Source organism: Crocodylus siamensis, chromosome 13, assembly GCF_052110815.1.
Source record: "Crocodylus siamensis isolate JL-2025a chromosome 13, ASM5211081v1, whole genome shotgun sequence".
Classification (NCBI taxonomy): domain Eukaryota; kingdom Metazoa; phylum Chordata; order Crocodylia; family Crocodylidae; genus Crocodylus; species Crocodylus siamensis.
In genome coordinates this window covers 3,576,034-3,593,539 of record NC_143407.1, presented here as the reverse complement: position 1 = coordinate 3,593,539, position 17,506 = coordinate 3,576,034, and the positions used below count along the sequence as shown (strand labels likewise).

The 17,506-nt window shown below is 48.7% G+C and overlaps 1 protein-coding gene across 1 annotated transcript; it reads left to right on the top strand.

The window, feature by feature from the left end:
* Positions 1-974: 974 nt before the first annotated feature.
* Positions 975-17,321, top strand: LOC149853688 (zona pellucida sperm-binding protein 3 receptor-like). The gene is made up of 14 exons (XM_090026652.1): positions 975-1,179; positions 2,616-2,786; positions 3,899-4,087; positions 4,617-4,716; positions 6,206-6,291; positions 7,222-7,434; positions 8,229-8,411; positions 9,136-9,342; positions 10,122-10,337; positions 11,483-11,665; positions 12,319-12,507; positions 13,706-13,885; positions 15,097-15,296; positions 16,460-17,321. Exons 2-14 carry the CDS (start codon positions 2,699-2,701, stop codon positions 16,667-16,669), a joined length of 2,244 nt encoding a protein of 747 aa, XP_089882778.1. The 5' UTR covers positions 975-1,179; positions 2,616-2,698; the 3' UTR covers positions 16,670-17,321.
* The last annotated feature ends 185 nt before the right edge of the window (positions 17,322-17,506 follow it).

The following is a 17,506-nucleotide window of genomic DNA, read 5'->3' as shown; positions in this document are numbered from 1 at the left end:
ACCTGTTTTCTAGAAAGAGTGACCTCCATAATGGTCTCCCATTCTGACGTGGTTCCAGTGCGGAGCCAGGTGGCTCAGAAATGAATCTTTGGTCTGTGCCTTGATGGTAGTTGTGCGCTCTCACCCTTTAAGTGGCTTGTAAAGGAATGAGAAGTCACTTGAGTGTGCGTTTTAACAGCCTCCGCGGGGCAGCTGCAGCAAAGAGCGTCGGGTAAACCCGGAGGAATTCTCTGCTGCAGTAGTCTGATATTGCACTCGGACAAGTTCAGTTCCTGGAGAACCTCACATTGGTTCAATAAACCGGTTCTGTGCAGAAAACAGCATTCAGGGGTATAAGGACCACTAGACAATTCCTGTATACTCCTAAGGTGCAAGGACTGGTGAGGTAAGAACATTCAAACACACCCAAAGTGAAACCGGTCTGAAGGGGAAGAAGCAAAGACTCAGAAAAGCCAAATCCCAAAGATGCAGGAACCATTGAAATTCCCGTTGGTGTTGAGGAGCATTTACCTGGAGCTTAGGGGACCCGAGCCAGGACTCCAGGATTTGACCCAGAAGAGGGACAGGCTGCATTTGACCACGTGGCTTATGGGTGGTAGGCACGCTGTTCCCTTTAGAGATCCCAAGGAACTGTGTGTGTTCAAAATACCCACCAAAAATGGATCAAAAAGCCTCCAGTCGTATATACCGCTGTTGTTGGGCTGTTATGGCAATGATCCCCTTCAGGCAGGGTGGAGTGACCCACCATGGTTTACCAGGTACCAGTGGGCTTAGCTTGCGCACCAGTCCTCTTTTGCTCTTGGAACAAACAATAAACCTCTTCATCCAAGTTCCAGGGAACTTCTCCTGCAGATCATTTTCGGTAACAAGCTGGCACATCAGCCCAGAAAATAAACAGTGTCAACATCAGCTTGGGCTGAAGTGCATTCACTCTACTGCTTCCTTGTCGTTTTAAAGGAGGAGTTAATCATTGGTAGATAAGGTGGCACAGCCGCCGTTCTAAACTGTAACTCCATTTTGGTGCATCTCAGGCTTTCTGTATGTGTGGGCATGTTGGGCTAGCTCCTTTTTAAGCAGTGCGATGCCTGGGGCCAGGAGAAACTAGACTGGAGAAGTCGGAGGCATTGCTTCATCCGGGGGGAACTAGTTCGCCTGCCTTTGTCTCTTGCCAGCGTACGGGTAAGTCAGCTAAGGCCCTGCAGTTTAAGCAGAGCTGCTCTAAAAAAGCCGGAGGAGGTGAATAGTCTTGGATTTCTTGCCCTCTTTCCCCCCCTCCGCGTGAAAAATTGGTAGAATCTGTTATAACACATATTCCCAAAAAAGCACAAATGTTTGTAAATGAAGTCAAGCCAGATGTCGTTCCAAGGAGAGGCTGAGCAAAGAGAACTAAGAAGGATTAGGCTTTGGGTTACAGGGCTGCAGGGGAAAGAAAGTTGAGAGAGACCAATGCAAAGGCTGCACTTTGGAAAGAACAATCTGATGCACAAGTGTGAATGGGAGGCAGAGAGCTGGCTAGGTGTCGCGTTGCAGAAAAGGGCCTGGGGATTATAAGGGATCGCAAAGGTGTGTGAAGAACTGGCAATGTAACACTGCAAAGAAGCTAACAGAATACACCAGTACCGGAGTGTATGTATGCCCCGGTGTATTCAGCGCTGGTGAGGCCTTGCCTGGGGTGGGGAGTCCAATTTCAGGCACCGCACTGCAAGAAAATGGACAAATTGGGAAGACTGCAGAGGAGAGCACAAAAATGAGAAGGTCCCGGGCACATGGCTTACAAGGAAAGGTTGGAAGAACTATTCCATCTGGAGAAAAAGCTGGCAGGGGGACTCGATAATAGTCTTCAAATACTAAAAAATGTTAAAAGGAGGATGGAGCCCCTCATTTTCACAGGGAAAAGGACAATAAGTAATGGGTTTAAATTTGCAGCCAGAATAATTTAGGGTGGCTATTATAAGGACCTGTGCAGGTAGTGAAGCCCTGGAAAGGGATTACCTGGAGAGGCTGTAAAGTCTCACTGTTGCTGGAAGTTGAAGTGAAGTTAGAGAAATACTTATCTTGGTGATTAAAGCAACGGACGAGCGTGTCCTGAATGGGGACTGCCTCCTGAGGTCCCTTCCAGCCCTGTTTTCCTTTCCTTTATGAATGTGCCAGGGAAATGTGACCTTTGAGGCAAGTGTTGTTAGATCCAGGAATTAAGTAATTCTGCTGTGTTGTTGTTCTTGGAGATTTTCGTTCTGAATGATAAGGAAAGACCACAGCCCTAAAGAATGCAATGGAATGAGACAGAATGCAACTTGTCGGAGTTATCAGAACCGGACTCAGTTTTTTCCTTCCTCCTCTATCAGAAGGATCTGTTTTTACTTCACTTATGCTCTCAACCTTCCTCCCAATTCCAGGACCACCAGCGGATGTCAATCAGTGTGGCCTTGCTGGACCTATACCAGTTCACGCCAGCTTAGGAGCTGAACTCCCCTTTTCATTAATATTGCAGTAGTTAAGAGCCCCAGCCAGACTCCAGGACCCCATTGTGAAAATACAGTGCCAAAAGCTACCCTGAAAGCTTAAGTATGGGTTTACCTTAAATGTAACAAATTTTATTTTCTTTCTCCCACCAGCCACTTTTGCAGCTATTTAGTCTGGAAGGACCATGTGGTAAGTCCTGCTAGGTCTTGAAGAAGAGAGCCCAGCCAAAGGAAAGATGGCATTGTTGTGCCCTGGGGACCAGAGCTGTTATGTGGCTGCCCTTCGACTATTATGTGCTGCTGCTCTTGTTGTTGCTGTGCAGAGTAAGTCTATGCGAGAACCAAGCAGATCCGTCCGAGTCGACTCAAGACCTCAGTGGAACAAAACTGGTTCTTGAGGTTCATGCCACAAGAATGAAACCTCCCCTGTGAACACTTCCCATTTCTTTGCTGCCCCTGTGCTTCTGGGTCTTTGATAGTCTACGAATCCACATGGGAGCCTTTGTCATCCCAAGACGTAAGGGGCTCAGCTCTCCGGTGCTCCTCACCCCCAGTCATTTGTGTGCACTGCTTCCAGTTCAGGAGTGGAGGCATTCGCAGTCGCTCTTTGCTGGTACAAGTGACTGCCTGAGGTGAAAGGCAAGAGTTGATCTGAACCCCTAGACTGGCCTTGGAAAACCAAGGAGCATGGAGAAGCATTTATATGTTAAGTCAAGCATGTACCTAACCTCCAGTTTTGGTCCGAGGCCCAGGGTTTTGTCAGGCTGCTCTGGAGACCGCAGAGCTTGTGTGGGCACTTGCAGGTGCTTACCCACTGGCAGGTCATTGGTGATGAGAGAAGCGACAACATTTTCTTTCCTGTTGAAGAGGCTAAATAGATGGGATGAGCCTTTTCTCGCCCTAACTCTAGCGCTTTCCCTCTGAACACCCTGGGCCACTTCTTTCTGCGCAGCTGGAACAAAGGGAAGTTGTAACCTGCTGTATCCCCGTCGGCAGAGCCAGCTGGACAGACGTACTGTTAGCTTTAGCTCTGCCTAGCCTCAGCCTAGCTGCTTTCTTACAGCATTTGGAGGCTGGCCAAGGCCTGGAAACCATGGCCAGTGATGACTGAGAGAAAATACCGATGCGCTGTGGCCTCTCCAGGCAAGCTGCACAGACCATTGCTGCGCTCTGAACCCCCACCACAGGCTGTTCCACGAATATCTCCCTGACTTGAAGGGAAACTTAGACTTATTCGATGTAGGTCTGGCTTGTTTGAGATTTTTTTTTAACCCAGTGTGTATCAGAAACCAGCAGATTGAAGTAGCAGGGTTCAGTTAGGAAGCCGGGGTCGAGTGTTTTAAGACCTTCCTGACATTTTAGTCAAGGGAGTCTCGGCTCCTGTCGTTTTTCACCTTACCGGTTTTTTCACTGTTTTTTGTTGTTGTTGTCACTAGGTACCTGTGGCCCACTACCACGTCTAACTTACGCTGCGCCAAGAGAGGACTACAGTAACAGGACTTCTTTTCCTTGGGGGACCACAGTAGAGTACACGTGTCGCCCAGGTTATACCAAACGTTCAGCATCTTTTCTTCATTGCGATCGCCTTTCTGCGTGGACAGTCCCTTCTCGTCCCTTCTGTGTTCGTGAGTATTTTATGTAATTTATTTCCTTTTTAAAAAAATCTAATTGATCCTCAGCCACCCATTTTAATTAAGGAGGCTAAGGGAGGCCACACGATGGTGCAAAAGCAAAAGCCGTGATGAAATACGGAGTTTCTCAACAGTAAACTGTCAATTCCTACCTGAAACCAGGTCAAGATAGACTGCAATCTTTTACTGGCTTGCCATTCCTGGAGATGTTTAAAAATTAATTCCTTTGGGCTAAATGTGGATTTTGAAGTATAACTAAAAAATACTTCTGCCAGAAGAAGGCTCCTAAATGCCACATAGGTAATATTCCCAAATAAAAATGTCAATAGAATGGAAATTAATTTAAACCAATGTGTACAAAAATGCCAAGTTACCAAGAAGGATCTCTGTCCCGATCTGACAGACCCTGGAGAAAATGGATGGGGTTTAATGATGCAGGATTTTTGCTTCTCCCTGGTATTATATTTTACCAACCCATCAACACACACAGATAAAGAGTAACTCCAATGCATTTGTCTTCTAGCAAGACAATGCCCTCATCCTATGGCACCGGACAATGGCCAAGTGGTCATTCTTACGGATCTCCGGTTTGGTTCAACAATAAATTTCACCTGTGAAGATGGGTAAGTAACAAGCAGCTTGTACTGACTAATGCATAGGCTGTAAAGCCTAGACTACGGATCACTGGCCATTATAGACCTGGCTGTCACTGATTTAAAAAAAGAAAACCAAAAACCCCCAATTTTTGGATTTAAAAAAGTAACCCAAAAATCTACATTTCCCCATGATTAAAACGAAGCACCACTGATAGATAGATATAGATATAACAGTGTTTCATTTTAATCATGGAAAAAGGGGGATTTTGGGGTTACATTTTTAATCCAAAAATTGGGGATTTTTTTTTTTTTAATCATCTAAAACCAGGTTCCCTGATGATGACCATCAGGGCTGACCTCTTGAATAACACAGGCCAGAGAAGCTCAACCCATGATTTCTGCATGAAAACACTGCTGCTCTTCAGTTGCAGCATATTCTTTAGGAAAGCTTCTCATCTTGCTTAAAGGGCTCTAAGTGAGGGAGACTCCAGCATATCTGCAAGTAAGCTGTTCCAGTAGTTTGTGACACTTGCTCTGAAATTCAGACTAGAGGTAACGAACAGATATGTATGCAGCCTCCAGGCTGTGGGTCATACTTGTGCCTTTTTCTGATCAATTAGAGCCATCTACTCTCACAACTCTTCTGCCAGTCTAGGAATTGAGAGATCAAGTCAGCTTAATCTTTCCAAGCCTTCCTTAATCTTTTCCTCTCGGGTTGTTTTTTCTAAACCTCAAATCTTGCTCATAGCACCTGCAATATTTCAGTATCTCTTTTGAAGCGTATAGCTTGGGCATGGTACTTCAGCTGTGGTCTCGTTAGCATCACCTTCCTTCCTTAGCTGACTGGTCCTACGCTTATACTTCCGACTATCACTGTAGTCCTCTTAGCTATGGCGTCTCTGGGGGAGCCCATGCTTATTTGCTTCTCTTCTTTTTCAGAATCCCTGCACTTGAATGCATGCCTCCTTTCCCCATGCTGCAATCATAACTGGCTAGGAGCAAAAAAGACTAGATACATGGCCTTGTATGGTATTTATATGAGCCTGCCTTGCCAGGCAATCCAGATAGTTCTTATTCACCAGGCTGTCAATATATCATCTGGATATTGTCAGCAATGATTTTATGTTTTCTGTCAAATCGTGAAAGTATTGAATTAATGGCGGGTCAGAAACAGATCCTGCAGCAATCCCACTGCAAGCACTCCCTAGGGATGTTGTTCCTGATTACAGTGACCTCCTAGAAATCCATCAGTTGGACAGTTTTTGTTTTATAAATTGTAGCAAGAAGTCCTGCATTAATGTTGTAAGGTGTTAGTTTCTAGAGTGCTAGTTTTTAATTGGGATGTGCTGACGTACCAAGTCCAATGTCTTTATAGAAAGCTAAATGCACAATGTCTAATATATAGTACCTTTGTCTGCCAAGTTCCTAATCTCATCAGAAAACAGTATCATTTGATGATGATAGTCTGAGTTTGCATAGTAAGATTCCCACACCTCCTTTCCCCTGTTCCGTTCAGGTACAGATTAATTGGAAGTTCACAGTCCAGTTGTGTGATTGCACAAGGGGCTGTTGAGTGGGATCAAGGTGTGCCACTTTGTCAATGTAAGTAGAGACATTTAATAGTGTTCTGCTATAAGTCTAATGGGATTTGATCATGAAAAAGGCTTGTTCCTCTGCTAGGAATCAAATAGGAATCACATGTAGTGCTTCACTGCAGACTCCTCTCGTACTTGTTTACTTTTTGTACCACGCTACAGAGAAGTCTGTTACTTTACAAATATGTCTGGTAGGGAGAGAGAATCGCCTAACAGTCATGCTCTAGGTTAATAGAATTTAAACACTTTTACACCGAACCCTTTTTCTTCAGATACAGAGTACCGACATGCGTATGGTACGTTGCAGTCTTCAGGTGCTTTCCAGATCCTGTCCCTTTGCTTGTCATTCAAGTGCAGCTATCCCGGGGGTGGCATGTAGCAGGCCTCCTTCACACAAAAGAGCAGTAATTGCTGAAGACAAAAAATGAAGCGCATCGTAACCCACTGGTACTGCAGGTGGAGTTCGGGGGATAGGGTTCACTACCAAAGTGGGACTTCAGTCAGGTTAGTTAAGCTAACACCTTGCCATTGGAGAAAGCATCGCAGGAACCTCATTGTTCTCAAATAGTTAGCAGCTTCATTTTTACAAGCCCTTCATCCTTCAGCTTTTTGATGACCACACAGCCAGTCCACTGAGCTCTGGCTCCATAACTATATGTGGAAAGATGTCCCATTTTCTGGTGTTAACAATCCTGGTCTCCATAACTGGCATAGCCCTAAGGGCAGATCCCCAGCTGATAGAGTGAAGTCAACAGGATAAATGATTGCAGCTCCCTTGCATTCAGGGGAGCTACACTCGTTTTGCACAACCAAAGGGGTTCTGGCCTGTTGTATTTCAGCCTCTCTTTCCTGTGAGACACTGCATACAACATCAGTTAAATTCTCTCTCTCTCTCACTCACTTCCTCTCATTTCCCTGCCCCCTTTCTTTTTGTTAGTGATACCGTGTCTGCCGCCTCCGACAATAAACCATGGGACGCACAATGCATTGATTCTGGAGGAGTTCAGCTACGGGACATCAGTCACTTACAAGTGTGACAGCGTAAAGGCAGGAGAGATTCCTTTCTCGCTTGTTGGAGAAGCCTCCATCTACTGTACATCCCGGGATAAGCATAATGGAGTCTGGAGTGGGCCTCCCCCTGAATGCAAAGGTGACCCTGTACTGTTCCCATAAATTGCCGTGATGTCGGCACTGTGTAGCTATGCGTGGTAACTGGGGCACTGTAACGGTACGAGCAAGTTACCAGCTTAAACTGGGGAGGACAATGTACTGAGTGAGAAGGTGTTGGTATAGAGAAGAAAGGACAAAACAAGGCTTGAAGGGGGTAGGAGAGGAGAAGTGGGGTAGAAAGTAGTTATTCTTCATTTGGTTTCCTCCTGAGTAAATTATCACTCAAAGTGCAGCTGCTGAATTAGTGGCCATCAGCAATGCAAGGCAACCCGAGTAGCAGTTCTGCAGCAGAAGGCTCTAGGGCTACAGAGGGAAAGGGAGAGACATCATGATAACCTGATGGTCCGTGGGAGCTGTTGGAACAGCCCTGGCATCATCTTATGTGTTCACATAACGTGGGAATAATGAAGGGCTGTGCTGGTAACTGCTGTAAGCACTTGGGTTTGGACTTCTAAGCAGAACACATGTGAATGTTGTCCTGGCTGAACTGCAAAAGCCATATGCTGAGCTGGGCAAAAAAAATTGTTGCACCTAATTTGGAAGCTTGGTGTTCTGCCACACTGGCATCCTCTTGATGCTGGTTTGCCATACCTTACTGAAACATTAGCAATACGTAAATGGATAAATGCAAGTTGAGGGGAGGGTGGAGGAGTGGTTAGAAAATGTTCTCTCTCTGTCCAGGTGCTTTTTCAGGGCTTCCTGGTAAACCCTGTATTGTTTCCCAAACTGGCATCTAACAGTAGATCTCCCAAACTCATACTTTTTCTTCCCCAGCAATTCACTGCAAAACTCCGCACCTTGACAATGGGAGAATAGTGAACAGATACAGCAGTGTCCACACCTGGAACAGCATCCTTTTGCTTGAGTGTAATAAAGGTTTTACCCTCCGCGGCAACAGCAACATTCAGTGCAATGAGAATAATACCTGGAGCCCTCCAGTACCAGTTTGCGAACGAAGTAAGTATCATGTCCTGGCTAGCGCATCTTCTAGCGCACCCTGTCAGCATTGTTTGGGTGAGACTCCGGTGAGATAAGAGGGAGGAGTGGGGCTTGAATAGGCCCTGCAGGCTCAAGCCCCTTGACTTGCATCACCAGCCTGCGTAACACATGAACGCTCCTTTCCACGCTGCACTTTGCTGTGCTCCTAGAAACGATTCTTGGCTGCTCTGCGGAGGAGAATGATTCTAGGAAGCCAACACTTCAAGCAGGATAGGCTTAAACCTGGTTCCGTTGCAGCCAGCAAGTCTTAGCATTCACTTCAAAGGGACTAACAACGTGCCCTACAGAGATGATGATGAGAAATCCGTGCAGTGATGCCAAATCCTCAGGTGGGGTAAATGCCAGCGGTGTAGCTACGCTGTTCCACAAGTGAGAAGCTGGCCTGTGATGATGGGGTCGTAGTGGCCGCGCAGCAAAGTCAACTATAGTAGAAAGCAGGAGTTGGGCCTGCAGAAGCAAAGGTTGAAATCCTGGTTCCAGTGAATTCACTGGAAGCTTTGTGCTGACTTCACTGGGGTCGGGGTAAGAAAGGATCTAAATCTTTTTTTTATTTTCCTGCCTTCCTTGCAGTATCACCAACCCTTCACCTAGTGCCTGACTGGGGTCATTGTGTCTGGAACAGGGCCGCTGAGGATGTAATTGCTCCTCATTAATTTTGTTTTTGAACTGTTTTTCCTCCCAGGCGGTTGCGACGACCCCCCTAATACTGATAGGATCATGCAACGTGACTTTTTTTTCTCAAGTGAAGAGCTGAGCGCCGAGTTTCCAGCTGGCTCTGTGTTTACATACACCTGTTGGTCAGGCTACGAATTCAGGCCTGGAGAAAACAAGCTCACTATTACCTGTCAAAGTAACTTTCAGTGGTCTAAACATCCAAGTCCGTGTGGGAGTGAGTATATGAATCTTTCATTTACTTAGCCTAGCTAGGGCGCAGTATTATTAGCAATGAAGGAGGCTGGGTTCGTACTCAAAAGCAGAGTGGCTCAAAGTGTGAGGGTGGGTGGGTGAGAGAAAGGAAGAAAGAGTCACTCCAAGTCTGCTTGCTGTGTTGTGGTACAGAAATACCCACTTGTAGGGTGGGGCGTTGGATGGATGTGTCGGGTCTTGATGCATCATACAGCAGAGATCCAGGACACTTCTGAAGTCCTGAATGCACTGGGCACAAAGCCGTAGGACCATCCATCATTGGAAACTAATGACCGGTTCAGAACAGCCAGGGCAGAAAAGGTAGCTTAAAACTCCCCTAGAATCTGCCTTTGCTGGCATCACAAAGTCTGTGCGCGCCTTTAGGAATCTCCCCCAGGAAGTTTACATGCTCGTGGCCTGATGGGTTGCCCCCAACTTCCCTCTCCCTAGTCAACTGCAGCAGACAATAGCCGAAGTAGGAGGTGCACAGGCAGCACAGTGCTCGCAAAAGGTGCCGCGCGGTCGTTCCATGTTGAAGACCAAATGCACCCGGCCAGCTGGAATTGGACCAGGTGCCGGCTGCAGAAGGGATGCTGAACATCCCTGACCCACGTGACAAGCTTGCCTCACTTGTGGCAGGCAGAAAACATTTGCCTTTAAACGAACCTCCTCAGACCTGCCAGGAAAATGCCGGCTTCCTGGGAGGGTAAGCCTGCTGCCCCCTGGCCGTCCGTGCTCTGATTTCTCACTCTTGCTTCCCAGGAATTTCGTGTCCAACCCCTTCCGTTCACAATGGAAAGGTGGTGCACAGTTTTCAGCTGCAGTGGCTCTATATAGCAAGAAGTGAGGGGAGGAAATACCTTTATGGCGATACCATTAGCATCCAGTGCAATCATGGGTATGGCCTCCATGGTGACAAAGAGATTCGCTGCAATGAAAATGGCGACTGGAGTCCTGCAATACCCCAATGTGTCCGAGGTGTGTATGGAAGGCAGAGTTCTGGTATTTGGAGACCTGTTCCACAGGTGTACAGGAGTTTCTATCTGTGCGTGTCCCGTGTCTGTCCACGTGTGCGTGTCCTTAGTGTTGAGCTGGCCCCGTCTCCTGCATTCTCACTCCAATCCCCTGCTCAGGTCAGAACCGCAAGAGTGTGACCACAATGGTGGCGTGCAATCCACGCAGTGCGTGTAGTTTCATAGATGCTCGGGTCGGAAGGGACCTCAACAGATCGAGTCCGACCCCCTGCCAGAGGCAGGAAAGAGCGCTGGGGTCATATGACCCCAGCCAGGTGCTTGTCCAGTCTCTTCTATTAAAGACCCCCAAGGTAAAGGAGAGCACCACCTCCCTCGGGAGCCTCTTCCAGATTCTGGCAACCCTTACTGTGAAGTTCTTCCCAAAGTCCAACCTAAATCTGCTCTTTGTCCATATGTAGTCATTGTTCCTGGTTATTCCCAGGGGTGCCCTGTAGGCCTGTGCGAGTAGGCAGCTATTTGATCCAGCTGTGGATCTGGCTGCTTCGGATGCCAGGGACCTGATCCGGGTTCCCGCTTTGATCCGGCCAAAGCGGCTCTGAAGCTTCAGAGCTGCCTCCGGAGATCTGGCCATGGGGTATAACGGGGAATCAATGAAATATCTATAGCTTTGTTGTTTTTTTCTGATTTGGATGAAGCTTGCAGGGGCGGTAGCCTCTGCTGAGAGCGTGAAGCCTGCTGAGTTTCAAGATCGGTGCAGAGGTTTGGGGGAAGCTGCACCCCAAAGTCATGAAAGCAAAACTCATGTCACGTGTATGTGTTAAGCCACAGTGGGGTCAAAACTGCAGGGGTGGTGGCCCCTGCTGAGGCCACAAAGCCTGCCCAGTTTCAAGGTGATAAGTGCAGGGGTTTGGGGGACACGGCAGCTCAAGCTGCTGACGGGCAAAACTCGCGTCACAGATGACCTTGTGTGTGTGAAGGCGCATCGGGCTGAAAACTGCAGGGGTGGTGGCCCCTGCTCAGGCCACAAAGTCTGCCAGCTTCTGTCCAAGGGCTTGGCTTCTCCTGGCTAGCAGAAAGTGCCTGTACTGCTAAAACGAGACTAGTTTAAATTCTTGATTTGAAAACACTTTGTTTCCTTATCGTTCTCAGAGCCTGTGTGTCCATCCCCGCATATTGAACACGGGACACTGGTACCTAGCCATGGAATGGAGCATACACCTGGAAGCACTGTTGAGGTTGGGTGTAATGCTGGTTATGTCCTCAATGGCCCCAGGTTTATTAAGTGCCAGTCTGACGAGACATGGAAACCGCCGGAACCCTTTTGTGATAAAGGTGAATATAAATGTGACTCATTCCCCCACCCCCAGAACTTGGAAAGAGCAGCAAGAAGCCAAATCTGCTTCTGGCACTCGTACGAGGAGGTGGTGTTTCAGAGGAACTGCTCCACGTTGAAGTGCTGGACAAGTGGTGGGTATCATCACCCGTGCCTTTTCTAGCTGAAGACGAAGCGTGTCAGAGGATGGAGCTCCCAAACCGTCTTCCGTGCATCGCAGATCCCATTCCATGAGCTTTCCTCCTCGTTATCAGACTAACATTTCCTGTTCTTTATGTCCTCCTCTTAGTTCTAGCTCTACCCTGTTGTAGCGTTCTCCGTAATTCCCACACTGTTTCATCAGGCCGGGGTGGAGGGATAGGCCTGTGCATCAAGGAGTTGTATGGAGGCTCGGTGGCAGGTCAGGGGGTTTGACCCTGGAGGTTTGGTCACTGGCGCAGACGATTCTGGAAGCGGTCAGCAGCTCCGCTGGGCAGACTTGATCTTGCCAGAAGCTGAGTGTCATCCTGAAGAGAATCTGCCCCCCATATAAGCATCAAGTGCTGGATTCTCCTGTGACTGGTCTAGTTTCCCTGGAGCCTGTGCTGACTTTTGGTCACACCAGTATGGGGCCTCTCCAACCTGGCATCTTTGCTGTCTTCTCCATTTACAGCCTGTGGGCCACCTCCAGATATTAAGCAAGGGCAGCATTCTGGCGGCACCAAGGAACACTTCTTCTATGGCTCGGAGGTTAAGTACAGCTGTGCCGAGGGCTTGTCGCTGATTGGAGAGTCTTCCATCTACTGTACCTTGGATGATGAGTCCAATATGACCTGGAGTGGGCCTGCCCCGCGGTGTGAAAGTGAGTTTTCCTGTGTTGCTCTTGGGACTGGTGTCGCCTCGCGAGTGTTTTAGCAAATGGGGCTGAAAACGAGCAGAGCCCTCTGTCCATCTCAGCAGCTCCCCCGTGTCGTGTCGTGGGCTGTGCAAGGGGAGATGGGTTGGGCTGAGGTATTGCTGGGGACAGCCCCCATCTTCATAGCATGTGTTTCAGCATTGGCAGGACTTCCCTGTCGTGCAGGGGATGGATGGTCTCCTTGAATGGCTGGACAGCTGTAAGCAAGGGACTTGATGGACTCGTATATGCTAATCTCAAGTGCAGCTAGAGAGCATCTAAGGAAGTGCCCCACCTAAAGTGTCCATTTAAAGCAGTGGTCCTCAACTTTTTTAGACACAGGACATCCCCAGATTGCCTCCAGGCCCGCCTTGGCAAATACCAGCTCATGGTTTTCACTCTTTCTTTGCTTATAGAAAAATACCAGAGCAGTTTTTTCTGTTGCAAAGAGCTCAGAATACCCACAGCTACAGGTTTCTGTTGGCAATCTCGGGGGTTATCATGTGGATCATGCTTGTAAACCTAATGGTGATAACATCACTTGGCGCACCCCACAGCACCCTTGAAAGGATCTCAAGGCACCCTAGGGTACTGCAGCGCCTTGGTTGAGAGTCGCTGCTCTGAAGTGTCCAGTGTCCCCTCCTGGGGATGTCTCTTTCCCACACACAAAAATGGTCACACCAGGTGCCCCCAGTGTCAGTTCTCTCTTCCTCAAGGCAACCTGCCTTCGAACCCAAGGCCTAGTTGATGCGAGAGCCTCATTCCCAACTGTTGCTTCCCTTGCCCAGCTGATGCAGCTCTCAATGCCTGGTTTCCAAAACAGTTGCCCTAATATCGTCCCTTTAGGCATGCAGGCCCCTTTGCAGACAATGTTGAGAGAGTTTATGGGAACAGCCTGTGACCTGACCTCTCACCGGGAGCTCAGGCTGGAGGTAATAGTGTTGAACCCACCGGCCTTACAGTCGTAATTCGGCCCTGCTCATCTTCCCAATGTCTTCCCAGCTCTGGTACAAGACGACACAGTCTTGTGTAATTGTCCAAGGAAGTGAAATCTTCCAGAAACCCACAAGAATTCAGATAACACGAACAATAAATTGGCAGCCTGAATGGTCTTGTCGTTCCCTGCTTTAGTCGTAAGCCTCATGTCTTGGTTGTGTATCCTCAGAGGTTCGCTGCCGCAGGCCAGTGATCAAAAATGGACGAATGACTACCACTAGGTATGTTTTCCTATATGGCACCACTGTGCGGTTTTCCTGCAGTGAAGGCTACATGATGGATGGCAGTAGAGAGAGCCAATGCCAGGAGGACAGTAACTGGAGTCCTCCTCTGCCGTCTTGTCATCTGGGTAAGTCTCGGTGGTCACCGACTGCTCCGTCACGTATGTGCAGACCCTGAAGAACTGTGCCTGCAAGGGACAGATCAGGGACATGGAGACGGGGAAGAAAGAGGGGCCTCTGAACACAACTCTGAGGCTAAGGACCCTCCCTTGTCTGTGTCCTGGACACCAAGTCACTTGGAGTTTGTTCATCAGCTAAACAGAGGCAGTAAATGACACCTCTCAAAATGGTGTCAGGAGGTTAATGAGCAAAGTGCTAATTATCGCTAAGCCTGCGTTCGCATAGCTGCCCCGGCTGCATGCTGCCAAAGAAAAGCACCCGAGAAGACGATGCGTGATCAATCGTGCCTGCTTTTCATCGCATGATCTGTCCGCATCATCCCCCTTTTACAGGGGAGGAAAGTAGAGTGTGTATAGCTGAATGGCTCGTTGAGGCCCTCCAGCAGTTTAGGCAGTGGTAGACTCGGGTGCTTTCACCACTCAGCCATTCACCCTCACGAGGGAAAAAAGCACGCAGCCCTGGCATCCAAGACGAGTGCTGTGCCTTACAGAAAGCTGGTGTTACTGACTGATATTCTTTCCTGTTTGTGGAAAGAGCCTATTGTTGATGCTGAGATGCCCATGCTTAAATCTGCAAAGTGATGTGTATTTGCTCTGTAACTCAGCCCATACCAGCAAATAGTCATAAAAAATGAGGGGTCAGAAGGGACCTCGGGAGGTTGTGTCTAGTGCAAACCCCTGCTCAAAGCAGGACCAGCCCCAACTACATCATCCCAGCCAAGGCTCTGTGTAGCTGGGTCTTAAAAACCTCCACCACCTCTGTGGGTAACCTGTTCCAGTGCTTTACTGCCCTCCCCTTGAGAAAATTCTTCCTAAGATCCAACGTAAACGTCCCTTGCTGCAACTTGAGATCATTGCCACCAAGGAGAATAGCGAGGGCTCCTCAGGCGCTTGCAGTCTCGCGCTGATGTCTAACAGAGGTGTTGAAAGAGAAGCGGGCATCGCATTACAGACAAGGAAGGGCTTGGTGAGCTCTGCCTGGGAAGCGCACAGCAGGGGACGGGGTTGCGTTCGGCCCCTCGCTGAACTCATTTCTCCCCTGTGCCTATTTCCAAGCTAAGTCAAAGCTGCTGTAGGAAAAACAACTGTTTCAGGCATCCTGCCTTTGCATCCTCTCGTCCTCTCGCTGATCTGCCACCTGTCGCACATTTTCCTTTCAGTTCGGTGTCCAAAGCCAGACCTGCCACATGGAAGAGTGATGGGCAACCAGGATGAAAAAGCATGGTACCACATGAATGAAACCATTACTTTCAGCTGCCCTGAGGGGCACCGATTCTTAGGCTGCTGGCATCTGTTTAGGACTGACACGTGGACGATTACTTGTCGTGCTGACGGCAAGTGGACAGACTTCCCCAAATGTGTAAGTGCCCTGGCGTGGTTGGGTTTTTCCCCCGGTTCTGGTATGGCAGTCCCCAGCTTCAGGGCTTCTGATGGGCGTTCACTGATGGTCAGGAAAGCGGCCTTCCTCTTGTGAATGCTTTACTGGTTTCTGAAGGGATTTTCCCACCCTCTTCAGCAGTGGACACTGGGCACAGCTAGGGCTGAAGGTTTCGATTGGGGTGTGATTGCGTTTCTGCTGGGTCTGAGAAACCTCACAGGTGCCTGCCTCGAGGGTCTCGCTCTTCTGCTCGGCATCAGACCGGTTGCCCAGTCTGGGGTCGGGAGGGATGTTTCCCTCTGACCAGACTGGTGCAGCCCGTGGAGATGGTTGCCCCTCTCTGTAGCATGGTGCACGGTCCTTCTCCTGGGATCCTCAGAACTTAATTAAGCAATTGCTTCTCTGTCGCTGCCGTGAACAGGGTAACAGCAGTGGCTTTGTTCCCCCTGCTGTCACCTGTGGCATACTGTCATATCGTCCTGGCATTGTGCACTGCAACTGCATATGAGGGTTTAAAATAGAGGCTTTCAGTTAACCGTTGCCTGTCTCCATGTCTCCAGTTCCCGTCCAGTTCTCCTGCGTTCCTAATTGCCGTTACTTCTTACCTGCTCACTTCACTCAGAGATGAGCCTGGAGGGAGCAGTGCATGATGTAACGGAAAGGAGGCAGACAGTGTTTTCTTCCTATATAATAACAGCTCCATTCAAGACATAAAAGACGTAAAATGTGGTGGATAAGTTAGCAGCCAGGCAGGAGAGCTTGTGTGTTCATATAGTCTGTTCTCCCGGGGCACCGGATGTAGCCAGTATTATGACTATTTAGTAAGCAACGTCCAGTGTATTCAATGCAGCATAAACGTGTGGGAAGACCATGGCTGCTGTGTAAGGAGCTCAGTCCAAGTGTTTGATCCTGAAGGTTGCTGTGAACCTCTCCCAAAGGTGCTTAGTACCGTCACCTTCCAGTTAGCCGTAGGACTTGACAGCACTCGCCGGAACGAGGCCCTGTCGCACACAGCCGGCGAGAGGCAGGCGCGCGTTCAGTGCAGGACCGTGGCTGGGACAAAGGAAGCGAGTGTACTGGAGGAGGAGCCCTTGCATCCTGCAGCAGCATCACATGTCCTCTGTTTCTTTTTTTCTTCAAAAAAGGTGAAAGAGGATGAGGTGTATAAGACGGCGTACGATGTCAAAGAGTTTTGTCAGTGTGATATTTGTCTGTTGCAAGTGAGGTTCCTGAAGGAAATAGAAAACCTGAAGCTGGAAATCAAGAACCAGACCTGTGACCCACATCCAGCCACTCACAGCTTCTTTGGATCCAGTTCACAAGATGGGAGCGTGCAAAGCAGAACTCTTTCCTGATTTCACAGCCTGTGCTAATACTCCTGGTAGGCCTGAGTGCAGTGCCTGCTGTATTCGGGATTAGGTTTTCTCACGCCAGCTGTTTAGGATTTTCTCGCTCCTTCCCTTCGCTCACAAGTCTGAGCCTCCCAACCGTACGATAGGTATTTTAGGTCGTGCTCTCTTGTTTAGGGGGACGGGCAGGTGGTTTAATTGAGATTTGACGGAATTGTATGCAAGTAAACATTTAACTGAGAAACGGTTCTGATCCTTTGCAAGTGGAAACTCACACTAGCAACCTTCCCTCTTGCAGACCTCACACAACCGCTGCTCACATTTAATTGCAGTGAATTTGAACCGATACAATCAGTGCATTTTAATGTGAGGAGCTGCAAAGCCCAGCCCCTCTCCTAGTCTCTGGCTTTCAAAATCTCTGCAGGTTTCCTGCCTGCTTTTCATGAGGCTACATTTGATTGGCACCTGCTTGGACGTCTCTCAACACCGTGCGCGCAATAAGAGTACGTGATGAAACTTTGCCTGCAGAGGAGGAATGAGATGAGCTGTATTGTCTCATTGCCCTAGAAATGAGAGGGCTTTTTTCTTGCCTGCACCTTTGTGATTAAGTTGGTTTTTGGTCACTCTAGCATTCCAATAAAATGCCATTGCATTAACAGCTGCTTGTCTTGGTGTTTGTAACTCTTGTTCCATTTGCAAGGGGAGCTGGGCGGCACACAGTCCCCCGCCCCTTGCCTGTCCAGTCCCAGGGCTCCCGCAGCTGCGCGTGTTCCTGCTTCTCCTTTCTGCTTGTGCCCACCCCCAGCGAGGGAGAGGCAGGCTCCCCGTGGCACTGTGCTCAGT